The sequence below is a fragment of the Cucumis sativus genome, chromosome 3 (assembly GCF_000004075.3).
Source record: "Cucumis sativus cultivar 9930 chromosome 3, Cucumber_9930_V3, whole genome shotgun sequence".
Lineage (NCBI taxonomy): Eukaryota > Viridiplantae > Streptophyta > Magnoliopsida > Cucurbitales > Cucurbitaceae > Cucumis > Cucumis sativus.
This window is the reverse complement of record NC_026657.2, coordinates 31363218-31378294: the sequence shown is the minus strand read 5'-3', so window position 1 is coordinate 31378294 and position 15077 is coordinate 31363218. Positions and strand designations below refer to the sequence as shown.

Below are 15077 nucleotides of genomic sequence, written 5' to 3'. Positions count from 1 at the left end.
TTAATAAAAAGAGGAAGATGAGAATTATTTTGTGAAGAATTTAGTAAGTGAAATTGTGTTAAAAATATTACTCAAATTCACCAAATTTTTTTCTTTTCTTTTTGGAAAGGTGGAAGATATGGGTGTTATCCACCAATGTGTTATCACTGTTTAGAGGCATTGAAATTGACACTGACACAAAAACACAAGTACAAAATAACACAAAAACAGTACATATAACTATATTTGCTTCTGACTTTGTGAACAAATGGTATATACTCAAATGTTCCCAATAATAATAATAATAATAACAGATGAGAAATTAAAAGAACATTGGAAACTCAGATTACATATTCATCAATTTTAATTTTATTTTCTCAAAAAAAATAATATTATTGATCTTCTCAACCCCATGTGTTTCACTTTGGAGCTTTACCTAACCCTAATGGGACAATAATTAAATTAATTTAAAGGAAAAAAGGCTAAAATAATTACATATATATATTTATATATAACTCAAATGATTATGTAAAACCTATCTAGTTTTCACAAACCACAAAGTATTTATCAAGTTGCTAAAATAAGAATGAACCATTGAAAGGCAAGTGGGAACCCTCCAAAAATATTAAATTATTAAAAATGTATGGTTCCTTTTTTCTTAAAATAGTTGATTTATTAATACTAAAGATTGAATGGAGAGTTTTGGACAAATTAGATATAAAGGGAAAATATAGATTATATTATCTATTTATAACCAAAACTAAATGAATTGATCAGAAAGTTAAGTTAAAGAGAGAAAGGGCAGAGCGTACCCTACACTTTGGTACTATATGGTTCTCTTTTTAGGGTTTCAATTGGAGGGATACAAATATGACAAGTCCCATTCTCTCATGCATGCAAATATGATATTAAGGGGAGTTTAAAATATATTAATTTTTTAATCAAATTAATATTAATAATGATAATGATAGTATTACCATTCATTTAAGACTTATGTGATTATATGTTTTCGAAATAAGTACAAATTCATTTTTACAAAGCTATCTTAATTAGTTCAAACTTCAAACCAATAGATCTTTGACTAAAAAAAAAAGTGCAATAATGGATCTACTTTTTATATATATATAAAATACAACTAATCCAAATATAACAAAATAATATACAAACTAAGACCTAACTTAGAGTTGTAGCTAGCAAACATTTTCCTTACTAATTAATATAGTCCATGGATTTAGAAGAAAAAACAACTTTCAATTACTTTAAAAAACAATTAAAAAAAAAAAAAAGGAAAGAAAAATAAACATGTTTGTATTTGGATCTCTTTAGGTATATTAAGAAAAAAGCTATATCCAAAGGGGAAAAAGTTTTTTTTTTTTTTTTTTCCTTTTAAATGAATGGAGGTTAGTAGCTAAGAATTCATTCTATCATCTTTCAGCCTTTTCACTAACTATTTCTTTTTGGTTTTCTCTTCTTTTGCCCTTCTTTTTTCATAGGAAATAGCCTTTTATATATATATATATATATATATATATATATATATAAGCAAACATATAGTAATATAATGGTTCTCTGATGCTGCATCTCACCTAAGAATCTCTCTCTCTCTCTCTCTCTCTCTCTAAAAGTACAAAAAAGATGAAAAATAAAAAAATAAAAACCCACTTTTGAATGGTTATTCTTCTTCTTCTTTTTTAATGTAAAAAAGAAACATTTATCTTATAGTTGGGGTTATTGGGTATAATTTATATATATTTACTAAAAAAGCCGGCTTTCAATTGGATGCTTAATTAGTCTTAATCCTTAAACCCACTTCTAATTGCAATTTTAAAGTCATATAACAAATTTCTCATTCTTAAATACACATAATATTTCACCACAATTTAGTGCAAATATAAATTTGTTGATAATAAACGACTAATCACTCATTTTACAAATCAATGAGCAATTCTTCACCCTTATATAATATAATTTACCTCCAAAATATTTCGATGTAATATTTTCTTTTAAGAACTAATGTTGAAAATATATTTTTCTAATGAAAGGTTGTTGTTGTCTTCATCGTGATTATCATCATATATTACTTTAATGAAAATAACTACAAGATTAATTTAAGTTTATCTAACACATAAATTTGGTATGAAGGCAATGGATGGTAGAGTTTGGTTTAAGGGTCAAAAGCTAAAATTTTGACCAATTAATTTCTATGGGTTTAATTTTTTACAAAAATTGTGAAAATGATAGGACTACTCTTCATGTGCATGTACATCATATTATTAATTAGGTTGTATGATTAATTACATTAATTTTCCATAATTAGCCTCACTCTCAGGAATTAAATTCTGTCATGTTTGAGTAATAAATTGAACAAAAGTTTGTAAGCGTTTGATGAAGAGGTAAAAAAAACTCAAATAAAATTTGTATAATTCTAAGTGGCAACGTGAGAATTTAAACTTTATAAAATTTAAAAGTGAATGGATTTTAGTTAGTATTGATGGCTTAAATTTGTTTTCTTTAAAATCTCATGTCAGTCTCAAAGAAGCATAAAAATCAATAATGCTCACCACCTATAAACAAAATTCAAGAACAATTGTGAAGAAAAAAAATGATTAAAAAATAAAAAATCTAGTCAACTTTTTGATATAGTTTAGAATAATCTGAAGCATCATCTAAAGTAGCAAAATAATGCAATAAATGCAGGAAAATGGTATTCCCTTCAATAAAATAAAGGGGAAAGAATTATGATATTTTATTTTGATGATATTCAACTTTGAACTTGAGTTTGGTGAGCCAAACCAGATCACAAACAACTATGAATTAAGGACTTAGATTAGCATGATTGGAACCACTAATCATTCCCTAAGCACACACTTTGAGTATTTGATTTATATTTTTTTTAATAAAAAAAACCCATCAAAGAAACAGAATTAGCAAACAGAAATTCAAAAAATTCCCAGAAAAGAAAGTTTGATTTTTCCCTTTTTTTTTGGGATAAACAATTGGGAGAAGGGAAAATCAGAGATTGGTGAAATCGCCCAAAAGTTGGATTTTTTATTTTAAAAAAATTGTTATGTAAAATAATTAAGGGAAAAAGTGATGGAAAGAATTTATGCAGTTATAATGAATGTGGTTCATATTATTAATGGAAGCTTTCCATATAGAAACAAAATTGTTGCATGCAAGGTAAAGATCATTGGTTATTGGGTTTTAGTTATTTTACACTTATATTTGTATTAATTCTTTTTCTTTTCTCTCTCCTCTTTCCTCTCTCTCTCTCTCTCTCTCTCTCTCTCTCTCTCTGTTAGTGCTTTGCTTGAAATGTACCAACAGCACTCCTATCAAATGGGGTTCCTGTGCCTCTATTCAATACCTGCTTCTGCTTCTTCTTCTTCTTTTTGCTGATTCTGAAATTGTAAGGACCGTTTTTTTTTTTTTTTTTGGGTTTTACCCTCTGATTTTTGTCCCTTTCTCTTCTTCTTCTTCTATGAACTAAGGTTTTGCAGCTTCAGTCCTCCATTTTTTCCATCTGAGGTTGTTTTTTGGGACTTCTTTTCATCTGGGCTCGTTTCATCCTTCTTTTGTTTGCTTCTATTTGATATTCTTTTTGTTCTATCTATTGTCTATGGCCTGTTGTTTGGGGGAAATTTTTGCTTATTGTTATTGTTTCACTGTTCTGTGATTGAAGGAAGTCCATGTGGGTGTTTTTCCCCTCTTGTTTTTTGCCCTTTTTAAAGTGGCTATTCATCTATTTTCTTTTTGGTTAATCCTTTCAGTTTGTTTGACTTGTGCTTCCCATTTTTGGATTAAACGTCTCATAGGCTTTTTGTTCCAACGCTGAATTGTAGGAATTGGTGTGAAGGGATTAGTAAAAACATCTGTTTGAAATGGCACCACAAACTGGGTGTTTGAAAGAACATGAACGAATTATTCCTAATTCACTTGGTCAGTTGTCACCTACTCCTGCTCGTTTATGGAGTGCTCTTGGGCAAGGTTCTCAATCAATCTTTGGAGATTTTGGTCAAGTGAAGGCTTCATCAATTCAACTTGGCAGTAATGGGAAGGAGTTCAATGGCACTAAACAAGTTGTTGCTCACGGCTTGGACAAACTGAACACAGCTCCATTTTCTATCTATCCTGGTAACTTTTTGTTTGATTGATTCATTTTCATCCCCCAAAGAAATCTTTGGAAGTTAGATGGTTTCTTCTTCTTCTTCTTCTTATTATTATTATGGTGGATATAGGATTTTTTTGAAGTTAATTAGAGGGGGCAAAGGAATCATTCATTCACAAAATCAATAGCTTCTCGAAAAATTAATAACATAAGGGGATTGATGAGGGAGTTGGATGTTTCTTTCCTGACCACTGGAAATAAATGTCTATAAGAAGAAACATGTTCGGGGAGAAGGGGCCTAAATTGTTAGGTGATTGAATCGACTTGTAGCTTAGTAGCTGAGTTGGCTTAGGCTGGGGGGGCAGGGAAACATCTGAATATCTCCAAGATTACATCCTCAATGCGAAAATAACTAATATTGAGTTCAATCCAAGAGTAAAGATTTTCCTCCTTCAATATTAGCTAGAATATCATCAAGGATTTAGCATCATAGAGCAATAAAGCTCAGATGTTAATGATTATAAAACAAGGGAAAGAGAATGAAATTCAAGATAGACCTGTTTTCCCCTGTTTTTGAGCCTTAGTTAAAATGTCGATGATAATGGTGAGTTTTCTATCCATGCAGGTGACTATAAGATTTCGATGGATGCACAAAAACCTTCACCAGTGTTTTCCCTGCAATCACCCCTGACAGAATATCACAATCGTTTTGAGCTCGGATTTGGCCAGCCCCTGGTATGATCTAGAATGTTATTTGGATTTCTTTTGGAAAAAAACAACGATGCTTGTTTATATTATATCTCTGATTCCGAAACAAAAAATGCAGATATGTGCAAATTATCCTTACATGGATCAGCATTATGGAATCCTCTCAGCTTATGGACCTCAAATACCAGTACGTTTCCTTCCATGTTACCTTCTGTTTTCTCTTGTGTATTGATATTCTATGTGAATTGTCTTATATTCTTAAATACTATCCCACAAAATGAGTGAAGAGAACTAAAGCATAGAGTAGATAGATGCATAGAGTGAACTAAAGCATGGCAAAAAAAACAGAATGAGAAGTGGGAAACAATACAAAATAGCTAAAAAACCAAAATTGGTGCTAAGGAGATGACAGAATTAGGCATCTATGAAATAAATATTACCAAAAAATTAATAGGAACAAAACTTAAGTTTTCACGTAATGAAGTCTGGATGAGTACTTTTCTTGAACAGTATTTTTGTTGGTTGGATTTTGATATTCACTGTAAGCAATCTGGAAAGGTCAGTCTGCCTATCTATGAGTTGAAACTTGAATATTTGCAATATTCAGGGCCGGATTATGCTGCCAATGAGCTTAACATCGGATGATGGACCTATTTATGTGAATGCAAAGCAGTATCATGGAATCATTAGGCGCAGGCAGATACGTGCTAAGGCAATGATGGAGAATAAACTTGCCCGAACTCGTAAGGTATTAAGTCTTACTTGGGTCTCTCTCCTAGTACTTGATAGGTAGATTATTTTTTTTGGGATCTCGGATTTCGTAGAAGATGTAGGTGGATCAAAGGATGTGAATTGTTCCTTTCGGTATATTTCCTCACCAGTATAACCAGAACAAGAAGTCAACCTGATGCAGATGTCTGTCTAAACAGTAACTCTTGTTCAGTGTATTTGGAAGTTCTGTTTACCAACCTGGAATTTTCAATATCAACAATCGACTTGCATATGATACACTAGTCATTATCATGTTAATTTTGTAAACTTAACAAACAGTTATCCTTTTCTATTCCATAGTAACATCCTCCAGTCCAAATATTTGTCTGTCCTGTACAGAACACTACTTTATATGCAATAGTAACAAAGCAATTTGTCTTTCCGTATATTTCCTCACCAGTATTACTAGAACAAGAAGTCAACCTGAAGCAGATATCTGTCTAAAGAGTAACTCTCGTTCGGTTTTATGAATTCCTGTTTACTAACCTGAGGGTAATGTGAATATTTGATACCAGCAATCGGCTTGAATATGATACCAGTAAGCATCACGTTAATTCTGTAATCTGAACAAACTGTTGTTATGCTTTTATATGCCACAGTAACATCCTCTGGTCCAAATATTTTTCTTTGTCCTGTGCAGAAAACTATATATCCACATTACTCCTGCTGATATAGATTGCATATCTGTCTTACAGCCATATATGCACGAATCACGTCATCTTCATGCAATGCGCCGTCCACGGGGATCTGGTGGTCGTTTCCTGAACACAAAGAATCTGAAAAATGGGAAATCTTCAATGGAACCAAAGAAAATTGATGAGGTGAACCTTTCTGATTCAACTGGTTCTCAATGTTCTGTGGTTCTGCAATCAGAAAGTGGAACTTTGAACTCCCCAAATGAAGCAAAAGGGAGGGGATTTAGTCTCTCGAGTTCTGAGGTATCGAGCCTATTCTCGAGGGGACTACAACGATTTCAAATCAACCATCTTGGACCATCAATCCCATCACTTGCAGAGATCATTGATGGAGGAGGACATGGCATGGTTCTACCCAAATGGGTTGCAGCAGCTGACAACTGCTGTGACCTTTGTGTTTGAAGGCGAAGGCAACGGGTTCTTGGTGCAAGTCATTGCACCAAAACCCTGTCTTTGTTGCGACCAAATCCAGCTTGCTGTCATGTTGTCAACGGCAATTGTCACAGGCTTCGCGATGAGGATAGTCCCCGCGTTTGGTTGCAATGGCAAGTCATTTTTGGCTCTTATCAAAGTAGGTGTAGGATGTCTCTTATCTCTTTGTTTTGCTTCTCCTAAGTATGAGAGGTGGCTGAGAGAATCAAAGGAATCATCCAGTCAGATACGAAGTACGAAGTAATTGCAGTGCAATAGACAAAAAGGGTCTGTTCAAGAATAAGAGCATCAAGAGTACGAATTCTGCGCTGCGTTTATTTGTGACCATGAAAGTAGAACAAGAAGAATGTTCATTAAGTGTAGTGTTTGGTTATCCAAAATCAGACATTCTGAAGCAATTTGTACTGAACAAAGATGCTTGGCTTGTGGGTTTGTTTAAGGACAACTGTTCGTGTTTGTCTTTCAGTCTGTGTGTAATAAAAAATATGACTGTGATATCATCCGTATTGTTTCCATATTAGCACAATGCAACATTTCTCTTACTTGACCATGCTAATGCCTACATCCTCTCTTTTCATAAAAATAAGTTTGACATACTTTTCTTTGACTATGCATTCACAGCTTTAGATGATTCTCTTCATAAAATTAATTACTTGGTGAATAAAAAAAAATCATATATAGTTTCTAAAAGTGTTTAGATGGAATAAATAATGAAAACGAACTAAATAGTTGTAGATTCCATTAATAATACTTATAAAGTAAAAGAAAATACCTTTTTGAAAAATCTAATGTAGAGAGACAGTAGATGATTCGAATAGTTAATGTAGTAATTCAACCCCCTTATGGAGATTGAAATAATGAGGAAGAAGAAAGTGATTTGAATAGATTTAAGAAACGAGAACCTGGATTTTGAGCTTCTTCTTCATGGACTCATATACACAGTCGATTGGTGAAGAATGTTTGGGTTTAGCTTATGCCTTGGTTCAAAAACCGATTGATGTTAATCAGAAACAAAGAGGAAAATGAAATGTTGTTTGGATTTTGGTTTGAATCGCCCCAACGTTCAAATCTGAAACAAAGAGGGGCGAAGTTCGCCGGAAGAAGAAGAGGAAGGAGAGGTGGGGAGTGGGAAAAGATACCATCTCATCTTATCACGTGGCAGCACATCTCATCTTTTCACACGTGACTAATTTTACTCCTACTTTTAAATAAACATAAATGGTGTTTTTTATTATTAGTAATACACACACATTTAGCAAAGTGTAAATATTATCTTATTCTATTTTTTCTCAATTAGTAAGACATTAAATTGTGTTTGCCTTGACATTAGGAAGTAAAAGTAAGATTAAAATGATATTTTTATCCTTAAAAATATAATATAAAAGAAATTAATGGTAGACATCAAATGCTATTGAACAGTTCTGTAGATCCAATCCTAAACTATGTCTTTTTTTATTTTTATTTTCTTCCCTAGAAATTAAACGTTGAGAAATGCTAATCAATGGAATTAATAGAGAATTAGAAAGAAAGAAAGAAAGAAAGAAAGAAAGAAAAAATCCGATAAAAGTAACCTTATCCAATATCAGTTGATGGGATTTTTCCAAGTGACGTGGAATTCCCAAGTGATATGTTACATTTTTGATCTTCCAATTCCCCAAGGCTTCCCGGAGCAGAAAAATCCATCCCTATCACTTGGGAATTTCACCATTCCCATTCCCCTTCTCTTCCTCAAATGTCAGCTTATTCTCTCTCAATGGCTGCTGCTGCTGCTGCTGCTTCAGTTTCTTCATCTCCACTCTACAACAAACACTTCTTCACTCAACATCCCAACCAAATTCCCTCTCATTTTTCTCCAAAACACAACCAATTGAAGCTTCTCAACCTCACATTCCATTCACCCAACTTTTACCCTCTTTCCTTCTCCTCTGTTTCTCATCTCCACTGTGCGCCTCCTGCTTTCGATGAGCTTGAAATCTCCGACCCAGAAACAGAATACGGACACATACAAGAATCGGATGGTGAAGAAGAAACCCAAGAAGAAGATGAACAAAAGGTATCGGTATCTCGTGAAGCAGGGAAGCTTTACATTGGAAATTTACCCTATGCTATGACTTCTTCCCAATTGTCTGAGGTATTTGCCGAAGCCGGTCATGTGGTTTCTGTGCAGGTTTGTGGTTGAACTTGTATTTTTTAGGGCCAATTACAACTGCTTCACCATTGTTGAGTTCTCATGTGATTTATCTTCTGCATCTTATGTTAGGTTATATACGATAAAGTTACGGATAGGAGTAGGGGATTTGCGTTTGTGACAATGGCAACTTTGGAGGAAGCTAAAGAAGCAATTCGGATGTTTGATGGCTCTGTAAATTACTTATATTCTTTCTCTTTTTCCTTTCATTTTCTTTTAGCTTAACAATTGTGGAAATTTTTGCATTCTTTCTAACTTTGGAGTTTGAAAGCAGTGGTTAGAAACTAGGGTTGGATATCCAGAGTTTGTTTTAGCTGTTAGCTTAACTTACTAGCGGTTGTTACTTTCAAATGCGTTCATAGAAGGGCAGAGTTTTTTGGAGAGTAATTTATTTATAAAGGTAGGGAAGTTATTTGAAGGTTTTGTAGAATTAGGTGATATTAGTGTTAGTGTTACACATCAGAGAGGGTGCTGATGATTCTAACACAACGGAGCATACAAATAGATTCTAAATGCCAAGTGTAATAGTTTTGGTACCATGGTACGATGTCTCTATATATGACAGACAAATTTATTGACAGTGTGTAAGATGTTCAAGATTGCTATAATGTTACTAATGGTTGCACTACTTGTCAGCAAATCGGTGGTCGAACCGTTCGGGTGAATTTCCCTGAAGTGCCAAGGGGAGGAGAAAAGGAAGTAATGGGGCCAAGGATAAGAAGCAGCTACAACAAATTTGTAGATAGTCCACACAAAATATATGCAGGGAACCTTGGTTGGGGCCTCACTTCTCAGAGTCTAAGAGACGCTTTTGAAAACCAACCGGGGATATTGAGTGCTAAGATCATCTATGATAGGGCATCTGGAAAAAGTAGAGGTTTTGGATTTGTATCTTTTGAAACTGCTGAGGATGCAGAGTCTGCTTTGGAGTCCATGAATGGAGTGGTAAGGAAGTGACAGAATTTACTGATGTGATTGATCCTTAACTACATTATTACTTTTCAACTACTTCAAAATGGGCCCATATTAACATAAACCTTGCAAACCAGAATTACATTATTTGAGAACTAGCCATGAAAAAATGTACCTGCATTTTGTATATTTAGCCCTGTGTTATAGATACAAGTCACACATTAACCTCTTCCTATGGCACATGCTTACAGGAAGTTGAAGGGCGACCTCTGCGTTTGAATATTGCTGCAGGACAGTCCCCAATTTCTCCAGCAGCATTCCCAAGGACTGAGAATACCATTGACGGCAAAGAATTGCTTACAAGTATCAGTGCGTGAAATCTGATGTTGTGAGTTGGCTTGAAAATTAAACTGAAACTGAAGGTTAAGGCAAATTCTGCAAATTGCATACCTTCAGGTCTTCCCCGCAATTCTCCCATTCCTTGCTCAACGACCAAGGAAGACTAGATTTTTTTCATTGAGTGGTGTATGTGAGTAGAGGGAAAGTGTGGATGTGTTGCCATAGGTTAACGAGTTTTTTTACGTATGGCTGGGGAATTGGACTGGATGTACTATGGAGTCTCTTTGCTGAGTTAATACTACAATATATTCATCTCGCAGGCCTTTTCTTACCTTATCTTTGCTAATTATGACTACAAATCTACAACTACTGATTGTTTGTCATCTCCTGAGAATTAACAATTTAAGTGTGAAAAAATCTCTACAAGGGAAAAGGAGACTGAAAAACTGGAAGCATGGTAATGAAAAAATGTAAACATACTGGAGAAAAATTGCTTCTGCTTCCAAAACTAATTGCGTGTATAAGTAATCGAGTTTAACAAAAAGTAGGTTCTGCATTTATACTAAATTTTTTCTTCAAGATCTCGAGAACCAGCAAGGAGAGCATCTGCTGCAGAGTCCAGATCTTGAGGAAAGAAAACTCTGCAAAGTAGAGCAACACAAGTAGAAAGAAAACGATAAGACTTCTACAAATAATTTGTTGCAGTCTTGCAGAAAATCCAAGAAGTGTTTGAACGTTAATATTTCATTCTCGGAAATTCATGATACCTGCAGGTATTGTGGTACAAAGTTTCACTAAGCTGATTGATATCCATGATGCCTTTACAGCCAGCCAAGACCTCAAGAACTTGCCTGAAAAAGAAAGCCAAATCTTAGAGAAGTAATAAACTGCATCAAATACAAATTCACCAAAAAAAATCTACCAGATAAGGGAAATATCCAGGATATGTAGAAACAAAACGATAAAGACATTAACAAAGGAAAACAGAGCCAAAAACATATAACTATAGTTGTATCAAACACAACCCCTCCTTTAAAGGAAATTACAAGGAAATGTCTAGAAACAAAAGGATAAAGAGATTGACAAAGGAAAAGTTTCATTTTAACAAGCTTCAACAGCAACAAATCTTTATCGTTTATAATCTACCAACAAAGCCAACAAATCTAATACAGAAATTCAATAGAGCTCACTATTGCAACTTCTGTTGCAAAATAGAAGAGGTGGAAAAGAAGAAACATAGGCTCCAGTGATGGATATTATCCTCCCAACTCATATTATAAATTTGCAGAACTATGTGCTTTTAAATTTGAGAATTTGCACAAAGTATGATGTAGTTCTTTCATATTATTTCTCCTTACAGGCATATCTAGTTGGTCCACTAAAACTAGAAGCAATTATTGGAAAGCATTTTCCTGGATGGTGATATAAATAACAGTTATAAAGTAAACAGGAAGTCTATTTGACGGAAAGAACAACAAAATATATCGCATCGTACCGAACTAAGCATGGTTCATTCCGGCCCTTCACTATGCACTGCTCATCATGCTTTTCTTTCTTCTTAGAAGCCCAGACCGATTTAACTAACTTAATCCCAGCATGTGTATTCTTGATTTCACAATATGGAGAGTCCGTCTCAATCATCAATCTCTCAATTGGTATACCCCTCACAACATCAAGATTTTCAGCAGTTTTCAGAGAGCAACCATTAATCCCTGTTTTAGCAGTTGCAATTAATTTGAGGAATGAGATGTAAGAGAAAAATAAATAAAGCTAGAAGGATGGGCACGTGGCAATGACCTATGTACAAATTACTGAATGAGAGAAGCTTATCACGATCTTCTGCACTATCTGTGAAAGAATGAACAACTCCAGCACAAAACCTATGCAACGAGCATCAATGACATAATCAACATCCGTGCAATCAGAAAGTAACTACAGTTGGAAAGTTCCTTATCATTTATGGAAAATACAACAATAAAAGGAAACGAGGAAAATGAAATGTGCAGACATGTAATACTTGAACCATATTCTTTATAACAGTGCAATTCCGTTGGACTTTTCAAGTTTGTGCCCTTGTGATTGTCACCTTTCTCCTCTCCGCCAAAAGAAATGATCTATGTATCTATGTGTATATGCATTTCTCTTCACTCCAATAGAGTATATTAAAGATGTTACGAAATCAACAATTAACCAATACGAAGAACATAAAAATCTGCACACTGCACACATATATACGTGGTTTACTAACAGTGTGTTAGCTATGTTCATGGACAAAGGAAGAACAAATATTATTAGAGAGAATGTTTTAGAATACAATACGGAACCACTAGGTAGAGAATTTATATATGCACTAAGAGTCAAAATCGTAAATAATTACATATACTCAATTACGAATTCAAGGCATTTCAACAAAAGATAATTGCATTTGTCTTAAGTAAGTTTATTCTTTCTTTGCTACGAGGAAATAATATGATTTACCTTTCAATTGCCCGTTTTATTGTTTCTATCATTTCCTTCACAATTTCTTACAAGAGAAAAGCTGGTGGTCGTGGTTAAATCTTAAATCTATTATGTATACATCACAGAACCGATTAATTAGTTAGAAAAACAAATTGGCCAAGGATATTGCTCTTGGTACTCGAAGCTTTATTCCTCAAAGCATTCACATTTTGGTTCTAATTTTCTATTTCAAAGCTAGATGACTAGGGCCTTAAATCTAAAAAATTTAATATGACAAAGGTTTCGTTTTCTCATTGGTTTAGAGGTCTGACCTTTGCTTATTTCGCTCTACAATATCACAAAAATCTTCAGCAGCTGCACGCATGTGTAGAAACATAGGAAGCTTTGTTGTATGTGCTAATTCAAACTGCTTCTCGAAATATCTACAATTACACAGCTCAGAAATAAATATCCAATTCTACAATAGAAGACTGCATATCTGTTGGGTTGTATAGAATGCATAACAATTAACATTGGATTTGAAGAATATTCCTCTTAGTATCACTTACTTCTTTTGAATATCAGCAGGGCAAAAATGAAGCCTGTCATAATCTAATCCACATTCACCAACTGCAACGACCTTGAATGCATGTGTGTGGCATGAAGATTATTAATCCTCTTAAATAATTACGCCAAAGACAACTAACTCTTTTTTCTTTTTTTCTCTTTTTGAAATGAGGTAGATACAAACCTTTCCTTTCTCAATTCCCTCTTTGGTCAATGAAAGAAGAGCCTGAAAATATGTCTCTGGGTCACCACTCTCTTCAAATTCCTGAAAAGAAAGTATATCACAGGCTATCAAACCATGAATGATGCAGAAAAAATAGAAGAATAAACTACCATGAATGATACACAAAAACAGAAGAATAAACAACCTTGCATCTAGTTGGATGCACACCCACAGTACAAAAAAGCCTTCCTACAAGCAAAACAACAGGTTGAACCAAGAGAAACAAAGTTTGAAAACAGATAAGAAGTTCAACAGAATTTAAACAACAAAAACAAAATAAACCATCTGTTTCTGCAATTTTAAGGGCTTCCCTTGATTCCTCGAGTGATCCACCGGTCACCTGCATTTACAAACTATTCTAGATCGTATCACTATCATCATCAGACCCAAAAAATCAAAAGACAGTAAGAAATAAATGGTTTATCAATTATCAGAAAACATCTTAAATGCATGCTTGTATGTTCATTTATAACTATTAAAAAAAAAAAAAAAACTTCTTTTCATCCTTACGGTCATGGAAATAAAAGCTCATAACCTCACTACTCTTCCGTTTCTTCATTGAGGCTCAGGCAAACGAGAGCATCAAGGAAGCCAATCCATGGATAAATGTTTCAGAACTTAAAGATACTAAAAAGGGAAATCAATAACCGAACAATGGGTAATTACAAAACAAAATGAAAAAGACTCACAATGATTCGCTGAACCCCAGCACTCCAAGCCCTGCTCAATACAGCTGCTAGGTCAGCTGCGTGGTATTGCTTACCATGGTAAATTCCTTTGAACATACCATCTGCATTCAGAACACTATCTCATTCCACAGAAAATAAAAGGGCAGAGACCCTTTCATTTACCCTAATGCACAAATAACTGACATTTTATCACCAAATGATATGCTGGCCTCACCTGTAAAATTAACTGCAATATCTGCAAAACGCCATTGATAGAAAGGAGAACTGAGTTAATTGCAAAGTGGATTGAGTAAAGAACGGGGAAAATTGTGTTTGGCTGGGAGGAAAGTTACTTACCTATCATTCGCAGTGTTGCCATGGTGGAGGAAAGCGAGAGAAGAGGTAGAAAGATTCGGTTTGATTTGAACTTGCTTGAAATTGGTTCGAATTGGTAAGGGAGATGGCCTCAAATCTGCAATGGATTAGCCGCTCGCCGGTTCTCTCCCGCCGGATTCAACGATGGAGATTTCTCCGATTGGTTCTTTTGTACGTTCCCACCCTCCCAATCCGACAACTTTTTTATTTTTATTTGAATTAATAACTTCTCAATAAATAATTTAATTTAAGTTAATTGTAAAAAAGAATAGCAAATTTAATAAAATATTTATTTATTCTAATCTAAAATTTTGGGAGATGGTAAATATTTTGATTTATTTAAAAATGTCTCTTTAATTTATGGAAAAAAAATTCAATTTCGAAACAATTGTAAGAAAAAATAATATACAAAAAGAATTATAAAAATAGTAAAATTTTAAGTTGTATGACTTATTGAAATGAATAGACATCTATAAATGTTTGATTTTATAAATAAATTATACATTGCGTTGAAATTAAAATTAATGATACAAAATACTTTTGAATTTTTATAAATCAATTAATTAAAAATCTTGGTAGAATTCTTTCTAAAACAGCTAGTACATAAATTCTCTAACATGTATATATTTTCAAAAGCTTGAATCAATGAAATGAGATATTTTCAATTCTTCTA

At 33.7% G+C, this 15077-nt stretch overlaps 3 protein-coding genes and 1 long non-coding RNA gene across 9 annotated transcripts; 2 read left to right on the top strand and 2 right to left on the bottom strand.

Annotated features, from left to right (window-relative positions):
• The first annotated feature begins 3228 nt into the window (after nucleotides 1-3228).
• On the top strand, nucleotides 3229-7243 carry LOC101219461 (nuclear transcription factor Y subunit A-10). 3 transcript variants are annotated; one of them, XM_004136668.3, is made up of 6 exons: nucleotides 3229-3388; nucleotides 3822-4113; nucleotides 4713-4822; nucleotides 4914-4982; nucleotides 5403-5543; nucleotides 6262-7243. In XM_004136668.3, the coding sequence occupies exons 2-6, from the start codon at nucleotides 3861-3863 to the stop codon at nucleotides 6661-6663; spliced, it is 975 nt and encodes a 324-aa protein (XP_004136716.1). In that variant the 5' UTR covers nucleotides 3229-3388; nucleotides 3822-3860; the 3' UTR covers nucleotides 6664-7243. The 3 variants fall into 3 exon arrangements, with proteins under 3 accessions (XP_004136716.1, XP_031737693.1, XP_031737692.1); XM_031881833.1 differs by having other exon boundaries at nucleotides 3229-3507; XM_031881832.1 differs by having other exon boundaries at nucleotides 3229-4113.
• Nucleotides 5117-7891, bottom strand: LOC116402494. The gene is made up of 2 exons (XR_004214893.1): nucleotides 7596-7891; nucleotides 5117-6889 (listed from the first exon to the last, which is right to left on the bottom strand). It is a non-coding gene; the product is annotated as an uncharacterized LOC116402494 (long non-coding RNA).
• Nucleotides 7892-8317: 426 nt separating this feature from the next.
• Nucleotides 8318-10451, top strand: LOC101209421 (33 kDa ribonucleoprotein, chloroplastic). Its single transcript, XM_004136473.3, has 4 exons — nucleotides 8318-8860; nucleotides 8954-9055; nucleotides 9518-9826; nucleotides 10045-10451. The coding sequence occupies exons 1-4, from the start codon at nucleotides 8426-8428 to the stop codon at nucleotides 10168-10170; spliced, it is 972 nt and encodes a 323-aa protein (XP_004136521.3). The 5' UTR covers nucleotides 8318-8425; the 3' UTR covers nucleotides 10171-10451.
• Nucleotides 10452-10505: 54 nt separating this feature from the next.
• On the bottom strand, nucleotides 10506-14619 carry LOC101209174 (putative deoxyribonuclease TATDN1). Of its 4 annotated transcripts, XM_004136472.3 has the most exons (12): nucleotides 14387-14619; nucleotides 14265-14285; nucleotides 14051-14151; nucleotides 13644-13701; nucleotides 13507-13550; nucleotides 13323-13403; nucleotides 13141-13211; nucleotides 12904-13014; nucleotides 11930-12012; nucleotides 11628-11844; nucleotides 10900-10983; nucleotides 10506-10773 (listed from the first exon to the last, which is right to left on the bottom strand). In XM_004136472.3, the coding sequence occupies exons 1-12, from the start codon at nucleotides 14406-14408 to the stop codon at nucleotides 10695-10697; spliced, it is 972 nt and encodes a 323-aa protein (XP_004136520.1). In that variant the 5' UTR covers nucleotides 14409-14619; the 3' UTR covers nucleotides 10506-10694. The 4 variants fall into 4 exon arrangements, with proteins under 4 accessions (XP_004136520.1, XP_031737690.1, XP_031737691.1 ...); XM_031881830.1 differs by having other exon boundaries at nucleotides 13507-13701; XM_031881831.1 differs by having other exon boundaries at nucleotides 13507-13714; nucleotides 14387-14610.
• Nucleotides 14620-15077: the final 458 nt, after the last annotated feature.

What these genes read in the sequence shown, in the direction of transcription:
- LOC101219461 (XM_004136668.3), top strand. Translation starts at nt 3,861, where the DNA reads ATGGCACCACAAACTGGGTGTTTGAAAGAACATGAACGAATTATTCCT. An exon ending in CTTATGGACCTCAAATACCA is followed by an intron (nt 4,983 to 5,402) that starts GTACGTTTCCTT and finishes TGCAATATTCAG; the next exon opens with GGCCGGATTATGCTGCCAAT. An exon ending in AACTTGCCCGAACTCGTAAG is followed by an intron (nt 5,544 to 6,261) that starts GTATTAAGTCTT and finishes TCTGTCTTACAG; the next exon opens with CCATATATGCACGAATCACG.
- LOC101209421 (XM_004136473.3), top strand. Translation starts at nt 8,426, where the DNA reads ATGTCAGCTTATTCTCTCTCAATGGCTGCTGCTGCTGCTGCTGCTTCA. An exon ending in TTCGGATGTTTGATGGCTCT is followed by an intron (nt 9,056 to 9,517) that starts GTAAATTACTTA and finishes ACTACTTGTCAG; the next exon opens with CAAATCGGTGGTCGAACCGT. An exon ending in TGGAGTCCATGAATGGAGTG is followed by an intron (nt 9,827 to 10,044) that starts GTAAGGAAGTGA and finishes ACATGCTTACAG; the next exon opens with GAAGTTGAAGGGCGACCTCT.
- LOC101209174 (XM_031881830.1), bottom strand. Translation starts at nt 14,408, where the DNA reads ATGGCAACACTGCGAATGATAG. An exon ending in CCTGCTGATATTCAAAAGAA is followed by an intron (nt 13,015 to 13,140) that starts GTAAGTGATACT and finishes GTGTAATTGTAG; the next exon opens with ATATTTCGAGAAGCAGTTTG. An exon ending in GTAGAGCGAAATAAGCAAAG is followed by an intron (nt 12,013 to 12,903) that starts GTCAGACCTCTA and finishes CTCGTTGCATAG; the next exon opens with GTTTTGTGCTGGAGTTGTTC.